Consider the following 23934-nt stretch of genomic DNA (forward strand, 5'->3'; position numbering starts at 1 on the left):
ACAGACTAACTGAGCTCCAAAAAGGACCTTTTCTTTGACGATAGCTGGCCAGATTGCTGACTGATTTTGCAATAGTTAAAGCATAAAATAATGATACACAATAATGTGTACCCGTTCTGAATGGGTTTTCATTATTATGTTCCTGTTAGGACCTACTGGGTCAGGTAGGTTTAATTGTAAAAAAAAAATATCATTAAAATCCCATTAAAAAATATTTTTTCAAAGATTTACACAAATATTCATGATAAAAAAACAGACCTACAAGCTCATAGCACGGCAATGTGCTATCTTATTACTTTTAATTACTTGAGTTACTTGGCATTCAGCCAGAGTCCAGTCTTCCTGAGTTCCATTTCTCCTGTCAGCAGTAGTTTCCCTCCTGCATCTGCTGTCTGTGTCCATAGATATCATACTGTATGTCAGAGGTTAGTTTGATGTGGTCTGTGTCCATAGATATCATACTGTATGTCAGAGGTTAGTTTGATGTGGTCTGTGTCCATAGATATCATACTGTATGTCAGAGGTTAGTTTGATGTGGTCTGTGTCCATAGATATCATACTGTATGTCAGAGGTTAGTTTGATGTGGTCTGTGTCCATAGATATCATACTGTATGTCAGAGGTTAGTTTGATGTGGTCTGTGTCCATAGATATCATACTGTATGTCAGAGGTTAGTTTGATGTGGTCTGTGTCCATAGATATCATACTGTATGTCAGAGGTTAGTTTGATGTGGTCTGTGTCCATAGATATCATACTGTATGTCAGAGGTTAGTTTGATGTGGTCTGTGTCCATAGATATCATACTGTATGTCAGAGGTTAGTTTGATGTGGTCTGTGTCCATAGACATCATACTGTATGTCAGAGGTTAGTTTGATGTGGTCTGTGTCCATAGATATCATACTGTATGTCAGAGGTTAGTTTGATGTGGTCTGTGTCCATAGATATCATACTGTATGTCAGAGGTTAGTTTGATGTGGTCTGTGTCCATAGATATCATACTGTATGTCAGAGGTTAGTTTGATGTGGTCTGTGTCCATAGATATCATACTGTATGTCAGAGGTTAGTTTGATGTGGTCTGTGTCCATAGATATCATACTGTATGTCAGAGGTTAGTTTGATGTGGTCTGTGTCCATAGATATCATACTGTATGTCAGAGGTTAGTTTGATGTGGTCTGTGTCCATAGATATCATACTGTATGTCAGAGGTTAGTTTGATGTGGTCTGTGTCCATAGATATCATACTGTATGTCAGAGGTTAGTTTGATGTGGTCTGTGTCCATAGATATCATACTGTATGTCAGAGGTTAGTTTGATGTGGTCTGTGTCCATAGACATCATACTGTATGTCAGAGGTTAGTTTGATGTGGTCTGTGTCCATAGATATCATACTGTATGTCAGAGGTTAGTTTGATGTGGTCTGTGTCCATAGATATCATACTGTATGTCAGAGGTTAGTTTGATGTGGTCTGTGTCCATAGATATCATACTGTATGTCAGAGGTTAGTTTGATGTGGTCTGTGTCCATAGATATCATACTGTATGTCAGAGGTTAGTTTGATGTGGTCTGTGTCCATAGATATCATACTGTATGTCAGAGGTTAGTTTGATGTGGTCTGTGTCCATAGATATCATACTGTATGTCAGAGGTTAGTTTGATGTGGTCTGTGTCCATAGATATCATACTGTATGTCAGAGGTTAGTTTGATGTGGTCTGTGTCCATAGATATCATACTGTATGTCAGAGGTTAGTTTGATGTGGTCTGTGTCCATAGATATCATACTGTATGTCAGAGGTTAGTTTGATGTGGTCTGTGTTGGTGGTGACGTAGTCTCACGAGGCCAGACTGTTGCCTCTGCGATTTGGGCAAATGCTCCCGGCATACAGTCTGGCAAACGGAAATAGAAACGATGAGTGCGAGATAAAGCGGATGTGACGCAACCGCTCCCTTGGTGCAGTAGCAATAACATGTCCTACTGGAAGCGTTATGTCTCCTTTCAATATTTCTGGGGGATTTATTTAGTCTTTCTCTGGTGTTATTGGTGTTACCTCCATGATGTTTTCAAATGTTTTCTTAAACTATACACCCATAACAAGAATAGGCCGCTCGAATGACTCTGTCTGAGCTATTGTGTTTCTGTTATGTTTCCAGTGGGACTACAGTTCATTAGAATGTGTTAGTGTGTTTCTGTTATGTTTCCAGTGGGACTACAGTTCAGTGCAGCACTGGCTACTTCCGATACTCGCCGTTCGGGAGCTGCCGTTCCAGACTCTATATAGCATTCAGAGATTGTGGAATAGTTGTCTGGCTACGCGAGACTAGTGGTGACGTGACACTGTGTGTTTCTCCAGGTAAGACGCTGCTGGCCCAGACGCTGGCCAAGTGTCTGGACGTCCCCTTCGCCATCTGTGACTGCACCACCCTGACCCAGGCGGGCTACGTAGGAGAGGACATCGAGTCTGTCATCGCCAAGCTGCTGCAAGACGCCAACTACTCTGTGGACAAGGCTCAGCAAGGTGAGCTACACCACCCAACACAACACCACCCAACACAACACCACCCAAAACAACACCACCCAACACCACCCAACACAACACCACCCAACATAACACCACCCAACATAACACCACCCAACATAACTCCACCCAACATAACACCACCCAACATAACTCCACCCAACATAACTCCAACTACTCTGTGGACAAGGCCCAGCAAGGTGAGCTACACCACCCAACAACACCACCCAACATAACACACATAACGCCACCCAACACGATACCACATAACTCCACTCAACATAGGGCTGGGCTTCGCCTCGTGCCACAACCCTGAAACAGTGGTAAATCAGCCAACAACCCACTCCCTCTCATGGTAAATGGCTTACACACCACCCAACACTAGCCATACATTATGACTCTTGTAGATGACTTTTATTTTGAAGACGTTTTCTCTCTACAAGAGTTATAACGAGGAGGGGGGAAGCGCTACTGCACAACCGCTGTTGCGCAGTAGCGCTCATTTGGGGAAACCTAGGAAGAAGAAGAAAGGAATCTGTACGAGCTGAGGGGAGTGTCATAAACTGGGGTATTGCACATGCAGTACAATCTGGCCGTCATCTACACTTTGGCTCAGTAGATGGCGGCGTGTAAACATTAAATGGTAGTGTTTGTTTTGTCCTACTTTAAGTGCCTGCTGGGGACTTGCTCTTTGCTCAAATTAAATGTTCTTTGCCACAAAACAAGTAGGCTTATTTGGTGCCCTAATAGGCACAACTATGTGTTACATATCCTGAATGAATATTAGCTCATAAGTTATAGAAATCCATCGGATTCTCATCTACTGCTGTTTTACTGATATTTTGTGTAAGTGCTTATAAATAAATTAAATTGTTTGGTCTGTTGAATTTTTTTGCACCATACATTAGTCTGACTACAAGTACGGCACACAGTACAAGTTCTAAGACATATAGACTAGAGCCCTGCAGCGGGAGCGCACTCCCGCGGGACCTGCAGGACCCGTCACCATGTATTGCGGCGCGGGCGGTAATTTAATCCCTGCGGGAGGGGAAGGGCGGTCAAAATAAACTTGGCGGCGCCGCAAAATCCCGCACTCTCCCGCACTCTCCCGCAATAAGCTTTTATCTATACTTTTAGCAAGATGTGAATATGTAGAGAATCAATGTAACTTCCCCTGCTGAGTGCCTGAGGAGAACGCATGGACCTACAGCACGTGGAATTTCTCTTTCTCTCACTCTAACCCCCCCTCCCTCTCTCGTCTGTTAACGGCTAACCGGTGGGCAGATATTTGCGGCGGCATTGTCGCTCACTATTTAGCCTAAATAACAACTATTTATTATAATATAGTCCCATCGCCTATGTCCAATCGCAATATAAACACTTTACCTCTGTTAACAACCTCACAAATGCTCCTCTCTCGCGCACGTAGCCTTCACTAGTCCTGTTGGTTTTGGATCTCAATGGATTATACAAACGTCAACGTGCCTTCTTTAGCAAGTCAAGATGTGAATAGAGAAGGCAATTCTCCCTGCTGAGTGAGGACAACGCACCCACATTGATACAGTACGTGGACTGTCTGCGTCTCTCTTTCTCTCCGCCAAGTTCTCTCTCTCTCTCTCGCCTCTTGCTCTCTCACTCCGTGCCGTGGCTCCCTCGGTCGCCCTCTCCCTCTCTCTCTCTCTCTTTCTCTCATTTGTTCTCACCAACTGTCAGTCCGTCACAAATATGCTCCTCGCACGGCGCACACGGCACACTTTTTTGTTTGGTAATGGTTTTGGATCTCATTTCAATGTGCCTTCTTGGGAGGGAGGCTGTTGGACGTTCTGCGGTAATGTGCGCCGCGGGAGTCCGCGGGTCAAAATTCACATAATTTGTTTGTCGCGGGTGGGAGCGGCGGCGAGGAATTGTCTGCGGGCGGTCAAAAATAAAATCATTGCGGCGGCGGGCGGGAGTGGTCAGAAATGATGCGGGAGCGGGCGGGAGCGGGATCAAAAAATCAGTCCCGCGCAGACCTCTAATATAGACTACTTCAAAGTAGTCTACAGGATTATATAAAAGCATCCCTCTGAAGACCAATTATTTCCCACAATTGATTGATTTAAAACTTTATTAGAAGTTTGCATAGGAAAAGGTAGTTTCATAACAGCTGGTACAAGGTCAACTAAAAGGATAAACACCTCCAAAGAACCTTGGGCTTGTTTTAATTGGGTCCTTTAAAAAAAAAAAGAAAAACACAGCACTATGCAGAAAAAAAAAGAAAACCTGCAGCTGTTTAGGTGATGAGTGGAGAGAGAACAAAACAAACAAACACACACCTCGCTCTACTGAGAACGGATCATGATCTTTTTTATCTAGTGCCTCTGCTGGAACACTCCACCATGACAGCTCCACTTACACTGCACATGTGCAATACCCTCTCACATTCTGTGCACGCCCCTTATGCTCTATCCTTCTTTATTCTCGTAGGGGGAAACGAGGAAATGCATTGAGACAAGCTGGAGTAAAACAATTCTTTATTGAAAAATATGGACTGACACATCCAGAGGAGTTTCTGAATAGATAGAGAACACTTGTTCACTTGTAGAAGGGAAGCACCTTATCTTTTAGATTTGTGCATGTTTGGAGCAGTAATGGAATCACACGAGCATCATGTTTATGTTTATAATGTATTTATATTCATGTACAGCATAGTGTTTTTGTGTAATGTATTTATATTCACATACAGGCATAGTGTTTATAATATATTGTATATTCACATAAAGGCATAGTGTTTATAATATATTTAATATTAATTTACAGGCATAGTGTTCCTGGATGAGGTGGATAAGATCGGCAGCGTTCCAGGAATCCATCAGCTGAGAGACGTAGGAGGAGAGGGGGTCCAGCAGGTCAGTCTACTGTGTGTGTGTGTGTGTGTGTGTGTGTGTGTGTGTGTGTGTGTGTGTGTGTGTGTGTGTGTGTGTGTGTGTGTGTGTGTGTGTGTGTGTGTGTGTGTGTGTGTGTGTGTGTGTGTGTGTGTGTGTGTGGAATGGGGGACTGCAAGGATAAAGGGGTGGCAGTGGCTCAGGGGTAGAGCGACCACTTGGGAACCAGAAGGTTCCCAGTTCGATCCCGGGCTTCACCCAGAGTTGGTGTCCAAGAGTCCTTGAGCAAGACTCTGAACTAGAGATGTGCCGATTGATCGGTGAGTGATCGCGATCGGCCGATAATGCCTCTATCGGCTTTGATCGGTATCGGCATTGCCGATCTACCAGCTAGATCAGCTATTTTCACAATATTTTATCTGTGGGACTGAATGTAACCTCAGCTTCAACTATAAAATATATAAATGCTGCTACAGTAACACAATAAATAGAAGAATTTATGGATTTGACGCTGTAATCGGGAATATCGGCAGATACTGATTCCAGTTGATCGGTAATCAGTATCGGCACCAAAAATCGCTGTACTCTGAACCCCTAGTTGTTCCTGATGAGCAGGTTGGTGCCTTGCATGGTTTCCTCTGCCATCGGTGTATGAATGTGTAAATGCTAAATGTTGCATTTATATATTGCTTATTATCCAGAGTGTTTTACGATGGCAGAGGAAACCATGCTTGGCACCAACCTGCTCTTCAGGAGCAGTTAGGGGTTCAGAGTCTTGTTTAAGGACTCTTCCACACTAACTCTGGAGGAGCCTGGGATCGAACTGGGAACCTTCTGGTTCCCTCTACCCCTGAGCCACTGCCCTGTGTATCAGGGTTTCCGCTAGGCATTTTTGGGGCCGGCCACCTTGGCCGGCAGGATTATATTTTACCGGCCAATCAATTAATTTATCGGCCATATTATAATGAACGTCGTCACATACGTGTTTGCAGATGAGATACTGTATGTGCGTGTGCATGGTGCACCCAACTGATAATTACACCATTTTATGTTAGCGCTGGGCTTCCTTAATTCCTCTTTATCACAGATGCAATTGCAATCTGTTCCTGAGTTAACAAAATAATATCCTAACTATCTACTTATGTAGTAGTATAAAGAAGTGAATAGGTTAAAGTGGGCACGCAACACAAGCGAACCGTTTGCGCGCCCTGCCACACAGTACGTGGCCTACAAATTAATACGTTAATTGTATATGATTTTGGCTTCACGTCTCATTAAACCTTAATATGCAAACACACAACATTTGTTTTGTTTTGTTAATGTTATGTTGGCGCAAGGAAGGTTACTAACTTGACTTGCCTCTGTTGCTTTGACCACGATGGGATCACATCCATGCGATCAGAAAGTCATGTGTGTGCTTGTATAATATCCACGATTCCACAGAGTTCGAGTCCCTTTTTCATTATCGTCTACTCTGGGTCCAGCTTGGTCTAGAACCCCAGTTCTGTTCTGATTATAACACTAAAACCACGCTGTATAGCGCTGATTGTTACAAGGTGCTGGAACTGTCAGCTGTGAAACGTGATGTGTGCTTCTGCGTAAGGCCGTGTGCGTGTCTAAAATAGCAGACATACAAGCTCACAGCGCTGCGCGTTTCGACTTGTTGTGAGCTTGAAGCTCTGATATTTCCAATGCGCGTAACATAGAGATGGGATTTATGGCTATTTGAAGTGAGTCGGATCTCTGGGATCCGTTCCTTTCAAAGAGCCGTTCAAAAGACTGGCGTACTTTTCCCACCAATGTTCAGGAACGGCTCCCTACTGTGAACCGTTCATTTCAAAGAGCTGTTCAAAAGACTCGATTCGTTCGCGAAAGTCCCACCTCTAACAGCGCAGCATGAAGCAGCAGCAGCAGCAGTGGCGATGAGCTCCGCTGTCGTCAGACAGACTCACAGAACATGATACAAATTTAAAATTATGATAGGTTTTAATGGTTGTAGCTTTACTACTTTAGACAAATAATTATGTGAATAATAAGATTAAATGATAAAATAGCCTAAGAGGCATTTTCCCAGCCGGCCACGGTGGCCGGTGGACTTTATAATTACCGGCCAATTAAACATTTAACCGGTCAATGGCCGGTAAATACCGGCTAACGGAATCTCTGCTGTGTATGTGTGTTACCATTTACCATTTATTTATAAACGGCTGCACTAAATATCTCCTCCAAATAAAGTCAATCTACAAGCTCTCAGAGCATCACAACGCCACACGCTTTGAGCTTACAGCTCTGGTACCTTTGGCCAAATGTTGGCTACAGAATCAGGACACTAGGATCGATTTGGTCACGTGGTAAATTAATTAACTGGGATGGCATTGTTGTTTTGTTTTGTTTTGTTCAGGGTCTGTTGAAGCTCCTGGAGGGAACCATCGTCAACGTTCCAGAGAAGAACAGCAGGAAGTTGCGAGGGGAGACGGTTCAGGTGGACACCACCAACATCCTGTTTGTAGCGTCAGGAGCCTTCAACGGTCTGGACAGGATCATCAGTAGGAGGAAGAACGAGAAGGTAGGAGTTAAAACCTACAGTATCTACTCTATAGAAGGTAGGAGTTACAGCCTACCTCAGTATCTACTGTATAGAAGGTAGGACTAACAGCCTAGAGTATCTACTGTATAGAAGGTAGGAGTTACAGCCTACATCAGGGGTTCAGGGGGGGGACCCTGAACGAGGCACCCTGGGGTGCCGCGAGATCATTTGATAATATTTGGAATCCATTTGGACACTTGAAAAAATATTTAGTATCATTTTAAACTTGAAGTACAAAGTTATTTTCCGTCAGTTCTAACCAAAATGGCTGTTATCTCAACGTTTTCCTCACAACATAATCACTAAAATATCGTCACTGTCGGGCAGAAACCTCGTATCTCCAAGTTTCAAATGTGTACGTATTTTGGTAAAGCAAAGCCCTGCTTCATCATACTGTACAAGACTGTCGCACAAAACTGGTGTGCTTGTAGATCTGCTGTTTTCCCTAGTTTAGTACATTTTATAGATGATAAATACAAAACGAACGGTTTTGGACATACAAGGTTTCCACCCGACAACGACGATATGCTATAAATATAAGTGCTGGGAGTGAAAATTATAATGTAGGGGTGCCTCAGATTAAAGGTAGGAGTGATACAAAATTATCACTGCTAACCAAGTGGAACGTAACCGGTATCTTACTGTGTACCTCTACAGTACCTGGGTTTCGGAACCCCCTCCAACCTGGGCGTGGGGCGTCGTGCGGCGGCGGCAGCCGACCTGGCCCACAGCGGGGGTCCGGAGGCGGACGCGGTGGCGGAGAGCGAGGAGAAGGACCGCCTGCTGCGTCTGGTGGAGGCCCGGGACCTCATCGAGTTCGGGATGATCCCTGAGTTCGTTGGCCGCCTGCCTGTGGTGGTCCCTCTGCACAGCCTGGACCAGGACACGCTGGTTCGAATCCTCACCGAGCCACGCAACGCCGTGGTGCCCCAGTACCAGGCTCTGTTCAGTATGGATAAGGTAATGACATCACAATACCAGGCTCTGTTCAGCATGGATAAGGTAATGACATCACAGTACCAGGCCCTGTTCAGCATGGATAAGCTAATGACATCACAGTACCAGGCCCTGTTCAGCATGGATAAGGTAATGACATCACAGTACCAGGCCCTGTTCAGCATGGATAAGGTAATGACATCACAGTACCAGGCCCTGTTCAGCATGGATAAGGTAATGACATCACAGTACCAGGCCCTGTTCAGCATGGATAAGGTAATGACATCACAGTACCAGGCTCTGTTCAGCATGGATAAGGTAATGACATCACAGTACCAGGCCCTGTTCAGCATGGATAAGGTAATGACATCACAGTACCAGGCCCTGTTCAGCATGGATAAGGTAATGACATCACAGTACCAGGCCCTGTTCAGCATGGATAAGGTAATGACATCACAGTACCAGGCTCTGTTCAGCATGGATAAGGTAATGACATCACAGTACCAGGCCCTGTTCAGCATGGATAAGGTAATGACATCACAGTACCAGGCTCTGTTCAGCATGGATAAGGTAATGACATCACAGTACCAGGCCCTGTTCAGCATGGATAAGGTAATGACATCACAGTACCATCACAGTACATCACAGTGCCATACTTGTTGAGTATGGCACTTTTCAGTGCTGTTTTAAAGGAAGGTAGATATTTTTACATTGTTTTAAGGCCTTCGGTAGGGCGTTCCACATTTTAGCAGCATGCTGTGCTCTGTCAGCCACCGTGAGCCGTACCACGCTTAGGAAGTGTTCAGCGGGCAGAGATGGAAGGTTAAGCAGTTTGTCTAATTCGTTTGTTTTGGGCTGTTTGGAGTCTTGTTTGCAGGGCCTTTGTTGCGTACCATACGTGGACTCATTGTCAAAGTGGGGATCAATGAGTGTTACTGTTAGAGTCTCCAATGTATATTTTCCAACCGGCGGGATGATCCACTGTAACAAACGAGTTTGAGTTTGTTGGTTGATTTGATTACCTTAGTAGTCATTTTTTCTCTGGAAGGATTAGCCTCTAAGATGCAACCCAAGTAGGTAATGTTGTCTTTTCTTGGTATTACAATGTCAGAATTTGTCTTTGATTGTGAAGTTATGGACTTTGCTGAGGCTAGGAATTGACCCATAAAGATGCATGAGGATTTAAAGAATTAGAGGGACCACCAGGATTGTCCTCGTCCATGACAGTGTCATCCACAATGCAGTTCCATTAAACTGTTAACAGCCCTATAACTCCAGTGCAGTTCCATTAAACTGCAGTTCAATCCTAGGGAACATTTAATACAGATTAAATGTGTTTCAGTGTGAACTCAGATTAAATGTGTTGTCGTTTCAGTGTGAACTCAGATTAAATGTGGTGTCGTTTCAGTGTGAACTCAGATTAAATGTGTTGTCGTTTCAGTGTGAACTCAGATTAAATGTGTTGTCGTTTCAGTGTGAACTCAGATTAAATGTGTTGTCGTTTCAGTGTGAACTCAGATTAAATGTGGTGTCGTTTCAGTGTGAACTCAGATTAAATGTGTTGTCGTTTCAGTGTGAACTCAGATTAAATGTGTTGTCGTTTCAGTGTGAACTCAGATTAAATGTGTTGTCGTTTCAGTGTGAACTCAGATTAAATGTGTTGTCGTTTCAGTGTGAACTCAGATTAAATGTGTTGTCGTTTCAGTGTGAACTCAGATTAAATGTGTTGTCGTTTCAGTGTGAACTCAGATTAAATGTGTTTCAGTGTGAACTCAGATTAAATGTGTTGTCGTTTCAGTGTGAACTCAGATTAAATGTGTTTCAGTGTGAACTCAGATTAAATGTGTTGTCGTTTCAGTGTGAACTCAGATTAAATGTGTTTCAGTGTGAACTCAGATTAAATGTGTTGTCGTTTCAGTGTGAACTCAGATTAAATGTGGTGTAGTTTCAGTGTGAACTCAGATTAAATGTGGTGTCGTTTCAGTGTGAACTCAGATTAAATGTGGTGTCGTTTCAGTGTGAACTCAGATTAAATGTGGTGTCGTTTCAGTGTGAACTCAGATTAAATGTGGTGTCGTTTCAGTGTGAACTCAGATTAAATGTGGTGTCGTTTCAGTGTGAACTCAGATTAAATGTGGTGTCGTTTCAGTGTGAACTCAGATTAAATGTGGTGTCGTTTCAGTGTGAACTCAGATTAAATGTGGTGTCGTTTCAGTGTGAACTCAGATTAAATGTGGTGTCGTTTCAGTGTGAACTCAGATTAAATGTGTTGTCGTTTCAGTGTGAACTCGGATTAAATGTGTTGTCGTTTCAGTGTGAACTCAGATTAAATGTGTTGTCGTTTCAGTGTGAACTCAGATTAAATGTGTTGTCGTTTCAGTGTGAACTCAGATTAAATGTGTTGTCGTTTCAGTGTGAACTCAGATTAAATGTGTTGTCGTTTCAGTGTGAACTCAGATTAAATGTGTTGTCGTTTCAGTGTGAACTCAGATTAAATGTGTTGTCGTTTCAGTGTGAACTCAGATTAAATGTGTTGTCGTTTCAGTGTGAACTCAGATTAAACGTGTTGTCGTTTCAGTGTGAACTCAGATTAAACGTGTTGTCGTTTCAGTGTGAACTCAGATTAAATGTGTTGTCGTTTCAGTGTGAACTCAGATTAAATGTGTTGTCGTTTCAGTGTGAACTCAGCGTGACTCCAGACGCCCTGAGAGCCATCGCCAGGCTGGCACTGGAGAGGAAGACTGGAGCCAGAGGACTCCGATCTATCATGGTAACACAATACTGTGTAACATGTTGTTATGACAGATCTATCATGGTCACAGAATACTGTGTAACATGTTGTTATGACAGATCTATCATGGTAACACAATACTGTGTAACATGTTGTTATGACATATCTATCATGGTAACAGAATACTGTGTAACATGTTGTTATGAGAGATCTATCATGGTAACACAATACTGTGTAACATGTTGTTATGACATATCTATCATGGTAACAGAATACTGTGTAACATGTTGTTATGACAGATCTATCATGGTAACACAATACTGTGTAACATGTTGTTATGACAGATCTATCATGGTCACAGAATACTGTGTAACATGTTATGACAGATCTATCAAAATATGTTGCTCCAGGTAACAACATATTTCGTTCCAGGGAAGCAAATATTTGAGTTACAAATGTTTGCTTTTAAAAAGATATTTTCAAAGATGTGCAAAGAAAATCACGATTAAAAAAAAAAGCAGATCCACAAGATCGCTGTGAACTTATATATCTGCTATTTTTTTAATACTGTAGCATAACGTAATGGCTAGAGGGTTCACCCCCACCAGCGGATCAAGAATAACTATCAAGCAATATATATACTTCAAAAAAGAGCTATAAGGGTTATTCATAAAGCTGGATATAGAGATCATACCAATATATTATTCTTACATTTTAATCTTTTAAAATGTATGGATATCATAGAATATAAAACTGCCCTTATTATGTATCCACCTGTTTCCGCGGGAGTTTACTGGAGATTATTTGGACCTGTTTGGACCACACTTCCAGTTTAACAGCAGACATACAAGCTCACGTCGCGTCGCAGATGCAGCCTGTTGTAAATCACTCTCGGCTGCGGCGCCGGAAGCTCGGTACAACGTCTACGGGGGCGTTGGAAACTCGTGGATAAAGCAAGGATTAATCAACTCCCTGGAAATATCTCTGATAGAGAGGGAGGATACAATTTAAGGGGGAAATTAAAGTTAAAAACTGCATAAGCTCGAACAACATTAAAATCATTCTGTATCTCTGTATGTGGAGTAAAACTACTACGAGGGTGGAGATCATGCAATGTTCAAATGTGATCCAGTTTAAAAATATATCTAATCTAAATATATCTAATCTATCTATCTATCTATATATCTAAAGAATCCATTATTATGAGGTATAGAGAAGAAATGTTACTTTAACAAACTTTTTTTCTTATAAATATTTAAATACTCTGTGAATTACATTATTATATATCATTTGTTTCAATTAAGACATTGTTTATTTTGACTGTGATGAAAGACTTGGTTTATTGAAATGTATACGATGTGGGTATATGTAAAACAGATGTCCCATCTGCCTTGTATTCTTTATAATGGGAACATTTCACAACAAAATCACTAACCTACCGTATACTTTGTATCCTCTATAACGGGAACAGTTCAGTAACTACTGTATTCTGGAGCTAAATCATATTTTAGTTATTGTGGCATTTGATGCACTTCTGCCTCATTTGACGGCAGTCCTGCATTTGGCCACAAGAGGTCACTGGGCACTAGTCAAAGTTTGGAGCAATGAACCTATTCAGTGGTTCTCAAACCTTTTCGTGTCAAGGACCCCTACATTACATGACTGTGTATTTGGCCGTGGACCCCCATCTGAATACATGTATGTGCCAAGGACCCATACAAGATTTGTGGTGTTAACATTTTCAAAAATATTCAAATATTCAATTTCAAAGAATGTCAAGATTTTTGTTTTTGAAAATAGCTTCGGGGTCCCCTTGAGAACCCCTGCATTATTTAGACCACGGACAACCATTCATTCATTCAAACCTTTATTTATACTCGAGAAACATTGAGGTTGCCCTCATTTGCAGTGTCATCGAGATACATCAAAGTACAAGCAATATTCACAAAACATTTACAGAACATTTACAAAACAAGTTTAAAAACAATTGCAGACATTTGCAGGAAGATCTGCAATCAAGGATTTAAAATGACCATATGTTATAGGAGAACCTATCTTGAATGTAAGCTGTAGTTCATTCCAGGTGGTTGGGGCATTAAAGCAAAAGGCTATCTTCCCTAGTTCAGTTTTTACTTTGGGGACCTTTAGTGTGAGCCAGTCACTGGAGCGTGTCCTATACGTCACAGGATTCCATTCCAGCATCGACTTAAGATACAATGGTAAGGTACCATCAATTGCCTTGAAAATAAACAGATACCAATGTTTATTTCGCCTGTTGACCAAAGAAGGCCAACCTACTCTATCGTACAGGGTGCAATGATGAGTCCTGTAATGTTCACCGGATACAAAACGCAGAGCAGAATGATAGACTGTGTCAAGGGGCTTGAGGACAGAAGGAGAAGCCTTTCCATATATGACATCTCCATAGTCCAACACAGAGAGAAATACTGCTTCAATAACCCTTTTCCTACATGCCATTGGAAAACTGGCTCTATTCCTATAGAAGAATCCTATCTTTTGTCTAAGTTTACAGGCAAGATTGTCTATGTGGTATTTAAAAGTAAATTTGTCATCAAGCCATATTCCAAGGTACTTGTATTCAGCAACCCTATCTATAATGCAACCATTTGAGGTGGTAATACGTAAACTATTTAAATCAGTCTCCTTGGCTCTAGAGAATATCATGCATTTTGTTTTACCTGCATTTAGGACAAGCTTCAGCTTTCTAAGTGAATCCTGAAGTGTATTAAATGAAAGCTGCAGGTTCTCATTTGCGAGCTGGGCCGAGTCAGCAATACAATAAATGATGGTGTCATCAGCATAGAAATGAGCTTGGCATCTATTAAGAGACAGAGCAATATTATTAATATATAAAGTAAATAAAACAGGGCCCAGGATCGATCCTTGCGGGACACCTTTGGAAATGGGTAAAAACCCTGACTGGGCTCTCCCAGCCTTCACACACTGAGATCTCCCAGTAAGGTAGCTCTGGAACCAACTGCAAGTATCATCATCAAACCCAGTTCTGTGCAAAATATTTAAGAGCAATGTATAATCAACTGTATCAAAAGCCTTTGATACATCTATAAATAATGCAGCACAGTGTTTTCCATCACCTACAGCAGATACAATGTCATTAACAATTAAGGTAGTGGCTGTGACTGTACTATGCTTGGCTCTGAAGCCAGACTGAAGTGGGGTTAAAATAGAATAAGTAGATAAAAATATTTTTAGCTGATTATTCACCAAGGACTCCAGAGTTTTCCCTAGGCAGGACAGCTTGGAGATTGGTCGATAGTTATTTAAATCATTTGCATCTCCTCCTTTATGTAGAGGTGCAATATGTGCCATTTTCCATACATCTGGAACTATGCATTGTGACACGGAGAGATTAAACATATGTGTTATCTGCTCACAGATTAAAGGAGCTGCTAGTCTAAGAAAAAATGGGTCCAAGCAATCCTCCCCTGTTGATTTTTTAGGATCAATGGAGAGCAAGGCACTAAAAACATCATTTTGAGTAAAAAGTTCCAGGGAAAATTTAGAGTTGTGCCTCTCAGAATAAGAGACATACCTTTCAACGTCAACACGTGTGTTTCCGGACATACCATGTGCCATGTCCTCATTTTCAAAGAGATGACCTGCCACAGCAAAATGGTCATTAAAAACTGTACAAATATTATTTTGATCAGAAACTACACACTGACCAACGTTTACATGCGCAGGTAGTGAGGTCGTTTTTTTATGTCTGACTGAATTTACGGTCTTCCAGAATTTAGCTGGGTTTGACTCACAGCTAAGTATAGCATCCAGATAGTAATTAGATTTAGCTTTTCTTACTGCTGATGTGAATGAGTTTCTCAGCTGCCTAAAAGCAATCCAATGAGAGGGCTCTCCAGATTTTTTAGCTAAGGCCCAGGCCTTGTTTTTTAATTGGACCATAGATGACAGCTCGGTAGTAAACCAAGGACTAGATCTAGCTTTTATTCTTTGTTTTTTAAAGGGGGCATGCACGTTTACTATTTCGTTAAAAGATTGTATAAAATGATCCAAGGCTTGATTTACGTCCATGATTTCTAAAGTGTTATAGATGTTACTATTTGAGAGGTCGGCTAAAAAGGCCACCTCACTAAAATGTTTTAAATTTCTCCTTATAATAACTTCTGGGTGGGACATCTTTATCCGAGTATCTCTGATACAGGCTATAGGACAATGGTCGCTTGCTCCCAGAGCAAAAACACCAGAGGCAATAATTTTGTCATCCCTATTTGACAAGATTAAATCTATCAAAGTTGAACGTGACATATCTCTTGGATTAGGTCTGGTAGGTTCAGTAATTAGTTGGACTAAGTTTAAATTACCACATACTTCCTTCAAGTAGTCAGAAGCATTTGATACCCAGTTACAATTAAAATCTCCAAAAGCTAAAATTTCAGAGCTACTGTATTTAGAAATGAGTTCTGCCAATTTATCGATAGCTCCAGAGTCAGCAGAGGGAGGTCTATAAACCCCAATCACAGTAATAGCATTATTTGGCCCCAGGTTAACCGATAAAGCAATAAATTCAAAATATTTTTTCATCGAAATAGCTTTTAAAACAGTGACTGAAAAACCTGATTTAACATAAATGGCTACTCCGCCAGCTCTAGCATTTCTGTCTATTCTAAATAAATTAAAACCATCTAAGGATATTTCAGAATCAGGAACACCTTTCTTTAGCCATGTTTCACTCAAAACCAATATATCAGGGTTTGTTTGAGATACCAGGATCTTTAAATGATCCAGTCTTTCCTTAACCAAAATACTTCGAATATTTAGATGAATTAAACCCAGGCCTTTTCTATTCTTAAAAACATGGGGAGTTAATGCAGAGGCTGGGATAGATTTTGATTGCAAGGGGACAGTGGTTAAATTTGAGATGCATACATGACGCTTTAAACATTGTTTATGAACTCTAGCAGTTATAAAGACAGGTATGTGTTGAACAGTTTGTCCATCCGGCCACCAGGGGGCAGCTGCAAGGCAGGTACGGGAAACTTTGGTGGAACTAACCACAGAGTGACCGGAGATGGCCTTGTTTTGGCCGGACGAAGTTTTGTGTGGGACCAACAGTCAGGCAGCGTTTGTGTACAGTACGCGCTGCATATGAAATGATAGTGAATTATTGCCTTGCACACTCGGATGCAGACCATCACGGGAGTAAAAATCTGGACGTGCCCAAAACAAGTGGAAGTTGTGAATATAGAATATACCGCAGGAGGAACAAACAGATTGCAGCCAGTAATGCATGTCCAGCAGCCGGCTGAAGTGCACCTCCCCCCCGCGCAGCTGTGGGATTGGACCCGAGATGAAGATTTGTTTACCACAGCCAAGGAGAAGATCGAGGATGTTTTTAAAGTTTTCCCTCGATTTCACAGACTGTCGGTCATTTACTCCTACGTTCAGGACAAGTTGTTTTATAGTGGGTGGGATGGAGGCTAGGATCAATGGGAGTCGGTCAAGGATAGATTGTGTATTTGCACCTGGATAACAGAACTTTATGGCGTTTGGAATATGGATATATCTGACCAAGGAGTCGCCAATAATTAAAACTGTGGGAGGTGGAGGAGATGGAGACGGAGAGGATCGTGCGTACAGAGGACGGGATCCTACCGGGCGCCCACCAGGTCGTGCTCGTGCGTAATTGGAGACTACCACCCTGTCATGTGGCGAGGGGATAACGTCTCCAGCGCGAGCTACCGTTCGTCCGCGGCGGTCAGGGACTACCACCTCGCTGTGTGGCGAGGGGTCAACATCCCCAACATCTCCAGCAACACCTGTGCGTCCGCGGCGGTCAGGGACTACCGCCTCGCTGTGTGGCGAGTGGTCAACATCCCCAACATCTCCATGCAGTGCAGGTGGCGCCATGGCACTACCCCAGGTCTTAGCCCTGACCCTCTTTGCCCTGGGGGTGGACAGACACTCTTCCACGAGTGTACCCAGCAGCTCAAAGCTGTTTCCCAGAGGAATAGGCGGGGAGGCAGCTCTTCTATGGCGCTTTCGTCCGGCGGACGGACGAACTGTAATCCATGGATTTGACTCTGCAGCACCACAGGTACCGGGTCGCTTGGGGTTTGTACCAAGCGCCGGGAATCCCTCCTCCGTGAAGATTCCACCGATGAGTGGCTCCTTGACCCGAGGCTCCTCGGTGTCTTCCCGGATAGCAGAGACGAGGTCTGTAGCTGTAGCAGCCAGGCTATCCAACAGCTCCTCGTCTGCTCGGATCTGATGTAGGAGTGTGATACGGACTTCCAGCTCTTTTATCCTCCGTTCCTGACGGAGACAGCTTTCACAGCCCTGCGTAACGGTGAGTGTCATGATAACACAAGAGCCCACCGCGGGCGTTTACTGAGTCCCGGACGCCGACACCGGTCGTCCACTGGTTACCTCCAGGTAGAAGACAGCGGTGTAGCCGCCGTTTGAATGCAGATAGCAGGCGATCAAAGTGACCGATGATTAAAACATGTCACTATAAGTGTGTCAGAGAGTTAAAATATACGTGACACTAAAACATATGCTTTAAAACAAGCTAAAAATGCTTAAAATTAGGTTGTTAGCAGGGTAACTGACGGAGTCGCTACAAACGCTGACACACCGTGACGCATGCTGGGAGTCGTGGTGTCATCACCAGCCATAACTCTGAGAGTGTACGAATACAGCCACATAAGGGTCCATTTGTACACTAACTATCCATCATTTATCTGGGGACCCCCTGGAACTCCCTCAAGGACCCCTGGGGGTCCCTAGGCTGAGCATTGAAGTTCATTGATTCATAAGTCTTTTCTTTCTTTCTTTCTTTCTTTCTTTGCAGGAGAAGCTGTTGCTGGAGCCCATGTTTGAGGTTCCTCACTCTGACATCATGGCTGTAGAGCTCAACAAAGACGTTGTCCAGGGGTCAGCAGAGCCTACTTATATCAGGTGAGTAAATACACCCTTAAACCAGGGGTTCCCAAACTGTTTTGTCTCAGGTCATCCCATAAATATTGTTTTAATCCGAGGCACCCCTACATTATAATTTTCACTCCCAGCACCTTATATTTATAGCATATCGTCGTTGTCGGGTGGAAACCTTGTATGTCCAAAACCGTTCTTTTTGTATTTATCATCTATAAAATGTACTAAACTAGTGAAAACAAGCCGTTCTTGTAGATCGGCTTGTAGATCGTCTGTTTTTGTGCGACGGTCTTGTATGATGAAGCAGGGCAAAAGGCGTACACATTTGAAACTTGGAGATACAAGGTTTCTGCCCTACAGTGACGATATTTTAGTGATTGGAAAACATTGAGATAACAGCCATTTTGGTTGGAACTGGTTAGTTACTTCCAAGTTTAAAATTATGCTATATAATATTTTTTCAAGTGTCCAAATAAATTACAAATATTATCAAATAATCTTGCGACACCCCTGGACTGCTGTCACGGCACCCCAGGGTGCCCCGTCACCCACTTTGAAAACCCCTGCTTTAAAGGACCGGAATGCGGTATTACTTTGACCAATATTTTCTGCTTTAACCATTCAAAAATAGCAGATCTATAAGCGGTGCCGCTCTGCCAGCTTGTAGAGCGTCATTGTGGCCGCGTTGCATCATGGTATATGGATATTCTTAGCTCACCAGCGGCCGCGGGAGCAGGTGTTTACCTGGACCATTCCATGTTTTATTTTAGCTACACAGCCTGTCTTTAGGCATTGCACCTGGGGGTAAGGGACTCGTTAATGATTGTGATATAGGCCTAGACTTTGGGTTAAATATTCTGGAAAAGTTTTGGAAATTCATTGGTAAAAATGTGTGGGATTTCAGAATGTATTCAGTCCTGAGTGACAGCCCTACTTGTTGGTAGTCTGGGATCCCTTCACTTTTTTGGGATTTGACCCGGTCTGGAGAGGAAACCACTTTACGTCATGTTGTAGTCCTTAGAGGAAACCACTTTACGTCATGTTGTAGTCCTTAGAGGAAACCACTTTACGTCATGTTGTAGTCCTTAGAGGAAACCACTTTACGTCATGTTGTAGTCCTTAGAGGAAACCACTTTACGTCATGTTGTAGTCCTTAGAGGAAACCACTTTACGTCATGTTGTAGTCCTTAGAGGAAACCACTTTACGTCATGTTGTAGTCCTTAGAGGAAACCACTTTACGTCATGTTGTAGTCCTTAGAGGAAACCACTTTACGTCATGTTGTAGTCCTTAGAGGAAACCACTTTACGTCATGTTGTAGTCCTTAGAGGAAACCACTCTACGTCATGCTGTAGTCCTTAGAGGAAACCACTTTACGTCATGTTGTAGTCCTTAGAGGAAACCACTTTACGTCATGTTGTAGTCCTTAGAGGAAACCACTTTACGTCATGTTGTAGTCCTTAGAGGAAACCACTTTACGTCATGTTGTAGTCCTTAGAGGAAACCACTTTACGTCATGTTGTAGTCCTTAGAGGAAACCACTTTACGTCATGTTGTAGTCCTTAGAGGAAACCACTCTACGTCATGTTGTAGTCCTTAGAGGAAACCACTTTACGTCATGTTGTAGTCCTTTGAGGAAACCACTCTACGTCATGTTGTAGTCCTTAGAGGAAACCACTTTACGTCATGTTGTAGTCCTTAGAGGAAACCACTTTACGTCATGTTGTAGTCCTTAGAGGAAACCACTTTACGTCATGTTGTAGTCCTTAGAGGAAACCACTTTACGTCATGTTGTAGTCCTTAGAGGAAACCACTTTACGTCATGTTGTAGTCCTTAGAGGAAACCACTTTACGTCATGTTGTAGTCCTTAGAGGAAACCACTTTACGTCATGTTGTAGTCCTTAGAGGAAACCACTTTACGTCATGTTGTAGTCCTTAGAGGAAACCACTTTACGTCATGTTGTAGTACTCAAAGGACTACACTTTGGCCTGAACTATCAAACCGGATTCAGTTTTAACCCAAAATATTCCCCTGCGCTCAAGGACATACTTTTAGGGCCTACCTAATAAACCCCTTGATGCGGCGTAGTTTTGCTTTTGAAAAGCTTGTTTGGTAAATGCATCTTTTAGTCCAACTGTTAGCGACTGGTAAGACTACACTAGGCTACTGGAGCATTTTAATAGGGATTGGGGAAACAAACTGGGGGGAACCAAAACAAAGCAACGCCAATTGTTCTGCTTGTGGTTTCCTAGACCGGATCAAACGGCTCGTTGTAAATTAATACTAGGCTTTCCACCGAGAAAGTCTGGTGACCTGACGTTAACTTGTTGGTGTTCCCCAGGGCTCCTCCCAAGGTGACCTCAGAGGAGGAGGAAGACTCCGGTCTGGATGAAGAACACTGGCCTCAGCAAGCTGACGCCGCCAACAACTGACCCCTCCCACAGCCCCGCAGACAACCAATCGGCAGCCAGCGTGTCATACCTTCAATCTTTTGGAGATTGTTTAACATTTGTATCTTTTATCTCAGAGATAATGACGTTTTACTCTGACAGGGCGCGAGCGTGTACGTTGTTTCTGTTTTGTTCTTATTTCTCGTTAAAGTTAAGTGTTGAATAGCTCTGGGTTCTGTTAGTAAATCGTTGCTACGGAGCGTTTGTTCAGTAACAGGAAAACACTGAGGTATCACTGCCAGTCAAAGTGACGACTGGCCAATCACAGTGCGACTTCTCCGGGAAAAAAAAACTCACGTTATGTCAGTCACGTTTGCACACTACCGCCTGTTTCGCGCACCACTCGGTCCCTTACTCTATCTCTCTCTCTCCTCTGTCTCTCTCCAACGAAAAACGCTGCAGTGTGCAAAGACCTTTAGGCCCTGTGGATCGGCCATCTGATTTTGGATTGTTTTAAATGAAATCTTAAATTGATTAATAGCTTGGGCAGTAAATTAGTTAAAGGGATATTTCACTTAAAAAAAAAAAAAAAAAACTTTTGTCATTTCAAAGTGAAATATCCCTTTAACATACAAACAAACAGAACAAAAAAATAAATAAACGTTAGCACTTACTGTACCTTTTAACTAACAGAATCAGAAGGATTCCTATCAGACTGTAGAGCTATTAAACATTATGTAACAACATGTATGTCTAACTTATGTCACCTTCAAAAGGACTGGTAAGACAAGTAGCCTATTGTTTTTCTCTCCCTGTGTACTTACCAGTCGACACGGGATCACGCGATTGGCCGTCGGGCTGGCGGTCGACATCATGGGATCGCGCGATTGGTCGACACTATAGCAGCTGACGGTATTTCGCTCGTGCGATTGGTGGAACTAGCGCTTGACGTTATGGGATCGGGACGTTATTTATCACCTGGTAGACATTCATTGGTAATGTTTCCATAGGTGATGTAGCATCAATGTTCTTGGTGTTTTAATTATGATTTAAATTATTACATGACAAACGTTTTGTTATCACATGACTGTATAATTGGAGCATAATGGGTCTCTATGCACAGCTGCCATGTTGGAAAGACATTGGGTCCTCTTCTTTGCTTCCTGAAGGCTCTGTGTAGGGTGTTGGGCATTCAGCAAATATTTGAATATTCGAATATCAAAGTCACTATTCGACGTTGTTCACCAAAGTCGAATATTCGCTTTTTTTTATATTTTATTGTTTTCTCTTTAAAAAAGATAAAGCTTGGCTAGATAGGTAGTCATAAGAATGAGTTGTCAATGCCCCTGGTGGATGAATTTGTTAATGCTCTATACCAGGGGTTCTCAAACCTTTTTAGGCCGTGACCCCCAAAATAAACATATTTGAACTGGGGACCCCCACCCTGACAAGCACTTGGAATTGTAGGTATTACATTTAATGTGACTCGGTTCCACAGATAAATATTGTGAAAATAGCAGATCTACATGCTCACAACGCCTCGCAACGCGAGGCTTTGTGAGCATGTAGATCTGCTATTTTCACAATGTTCGCCTCTTGCTTACTTAATATTTGACAGTTTGTCCAGTCCTGTCCAATATTCCACTATTCCAATACTTTGAGGTTGAATAATTCGAATACTAAAAATCACTATTCGTGAACGCCCTAGTAGGGTGCTGATGATATTGTGCATGTTGGCTCACTGAAACACTCTGCTACGCCAGCAGGTCTCAAAGTGTGGTCCAGGGACCCTGATGGTTTCTTGAGCGGGTTCCAAATGGACCCTTACAGGTCTGTAACTCTTGAGTGTACAAATGGAACCAATTTATTTCCAGATTTATTTCCAACATGGCCGCTGTGCACAGGGTATGATTTTGGTACCGTGTAAACATTATGATCAAATACTTTCTTGAACAGTGCACACCTTTTAAAGATGGAGCCAACCTGCACATCCGGATAAGGTTCAGACATCTTCATTAAACTACACCAACCATTCTGGCCATCATCAGGGCATAACAGGCCAACGTTCACTGACAATGGCAGACGCCACGGCACTCTGAGAGCTTGTAGATCGTCTATTTGTTGTTTTTTCTAAATATATTTGGTTGGGGTTGCTGAGTTTTCCTGAGGTCTTATTTAAAGGGATAGTTGACCATGGATTACTCATCCCATGGAGGATTCACAGTTCCCTATAGACACACAGACAGGCTGTTGTCATCACATGATTGGCTGAGGAATGTGGCATCCATGAATTCAAGTCTCCATGGGGAGAGTTAATCCGTAGAAAATGTGTTTTTTTTTTAAGGACAACTTTGTTTTTTTACAACATGGATTCATATTTTAGATTGTAATTAGAGAAAAGAAAAAGTGAGTGTTAAAATGTTTTCATTTACTGCTTTCTATTGTTTTATTGCGTTTACCGTGCTAAAATGTGGGGCATGCGCACGCATGGGCGCATGCGTACAAGTGGCTAAATATGTCTTTTTAGACACAATAAGCCAGCAGTTTCTTTATTGCTATTTACAGTAACACTTCTAGCCCCCATAATTCACATCCAACCATGAAAGGTTGCATTGTATCTTGGGAATGGTCTTAAGCCCTTTGCACACAGGCGCGTTTAAACGCACGGATAAAACGGACAATATAATTTTTTGAAAAGAAAACAATGATTCTCTATGACCTCATGCACACCGGCTCCGATTTAAGCCGTGCGACGAGTGGCTGCCGCCGTGCGTTTTTTTCTCGATCGAAACCAGTTCGATTCGTGCGTCTTGTCGCATGCGGTAAAAAACTCATCACTCCTTTTATGACTCCTTTTTGGATCCGCAGCGCCGATTCCGCACAGCCTTGCACACCAAATCCAATGCGTTTTATTCATGCCGCAAACGAAAGAAAACGCAACTGTCCTGTGTGCAAAGGGCTTTATTCAGTGTA

The 23934-nt window shown here is 42.6% G+C and overlaps 1 protein-coding gene across 2 annotated transcripts in view; it reads left to right on the top strand.

Moving 5' to 3' along the window:
• The window catches only part of LOC308294550 (ATP-dependent clpX-like chaperone, mitochondrial), a 46481-nt gene extending 24003 nt beyond the window's left edge, over nucleotides 1–22478 (top strand). The window contains exons 9-16 of one of the 2 annotated variants that reach the window (XM_080737282.1): nucleotides 2355–2519; nucleotides 5319–5407; nucleotides 7785–7949; nucleotides 8628–8909; nucleotides 9498–9518; nucleotides 11584–11676; nucleotides 18488–18594; nucleotides 20913–22478. In XM_080737282.1, the coding sequence (XP_080593408.1) occupies nucleotides 2355–2519; nucleotides 5319–5407; nucleotides 7785–7949; nucleotides 8628–8909; nucleotides 9498–9518; nucleotides 11584–11676; nucleotides 18488–18594; nucleotides 20913–21003 (1013 nt within the window). In that variant the 3' untranslated portion in view covers nucleotides 21004–22478. Of the gene's footprint in view, nucleotides 1–2354; nucleotides 2520–5318; nucleotides 5408–7784; nucleotides 7950–8627; nucleotides 8931–9497; nucleotides 9519–11583; nucleotides 11677–18487; nucleotides 18595–20912 lie in introns of both variants that reach the window. The other variant, XM_080737281.1, reaches the window with a different exon arrangement.
• The last annotated feature ends 1456 nt before the right edge of the window (nucleotides 22479–23934 follow it).

This window comes from Nannobrachium achirus (genome assembly GCF_963921795.1).
Source record: "Nannobrachium achirus genome assembly, chromosome: 11".
Classification (NCBI taxonomy): Eukaryota; Metazoa; Chordata; class Actinopteri; order Myctophiformes; family Myctophidae; genus Nannobrachium; species Nannobrachium achirus.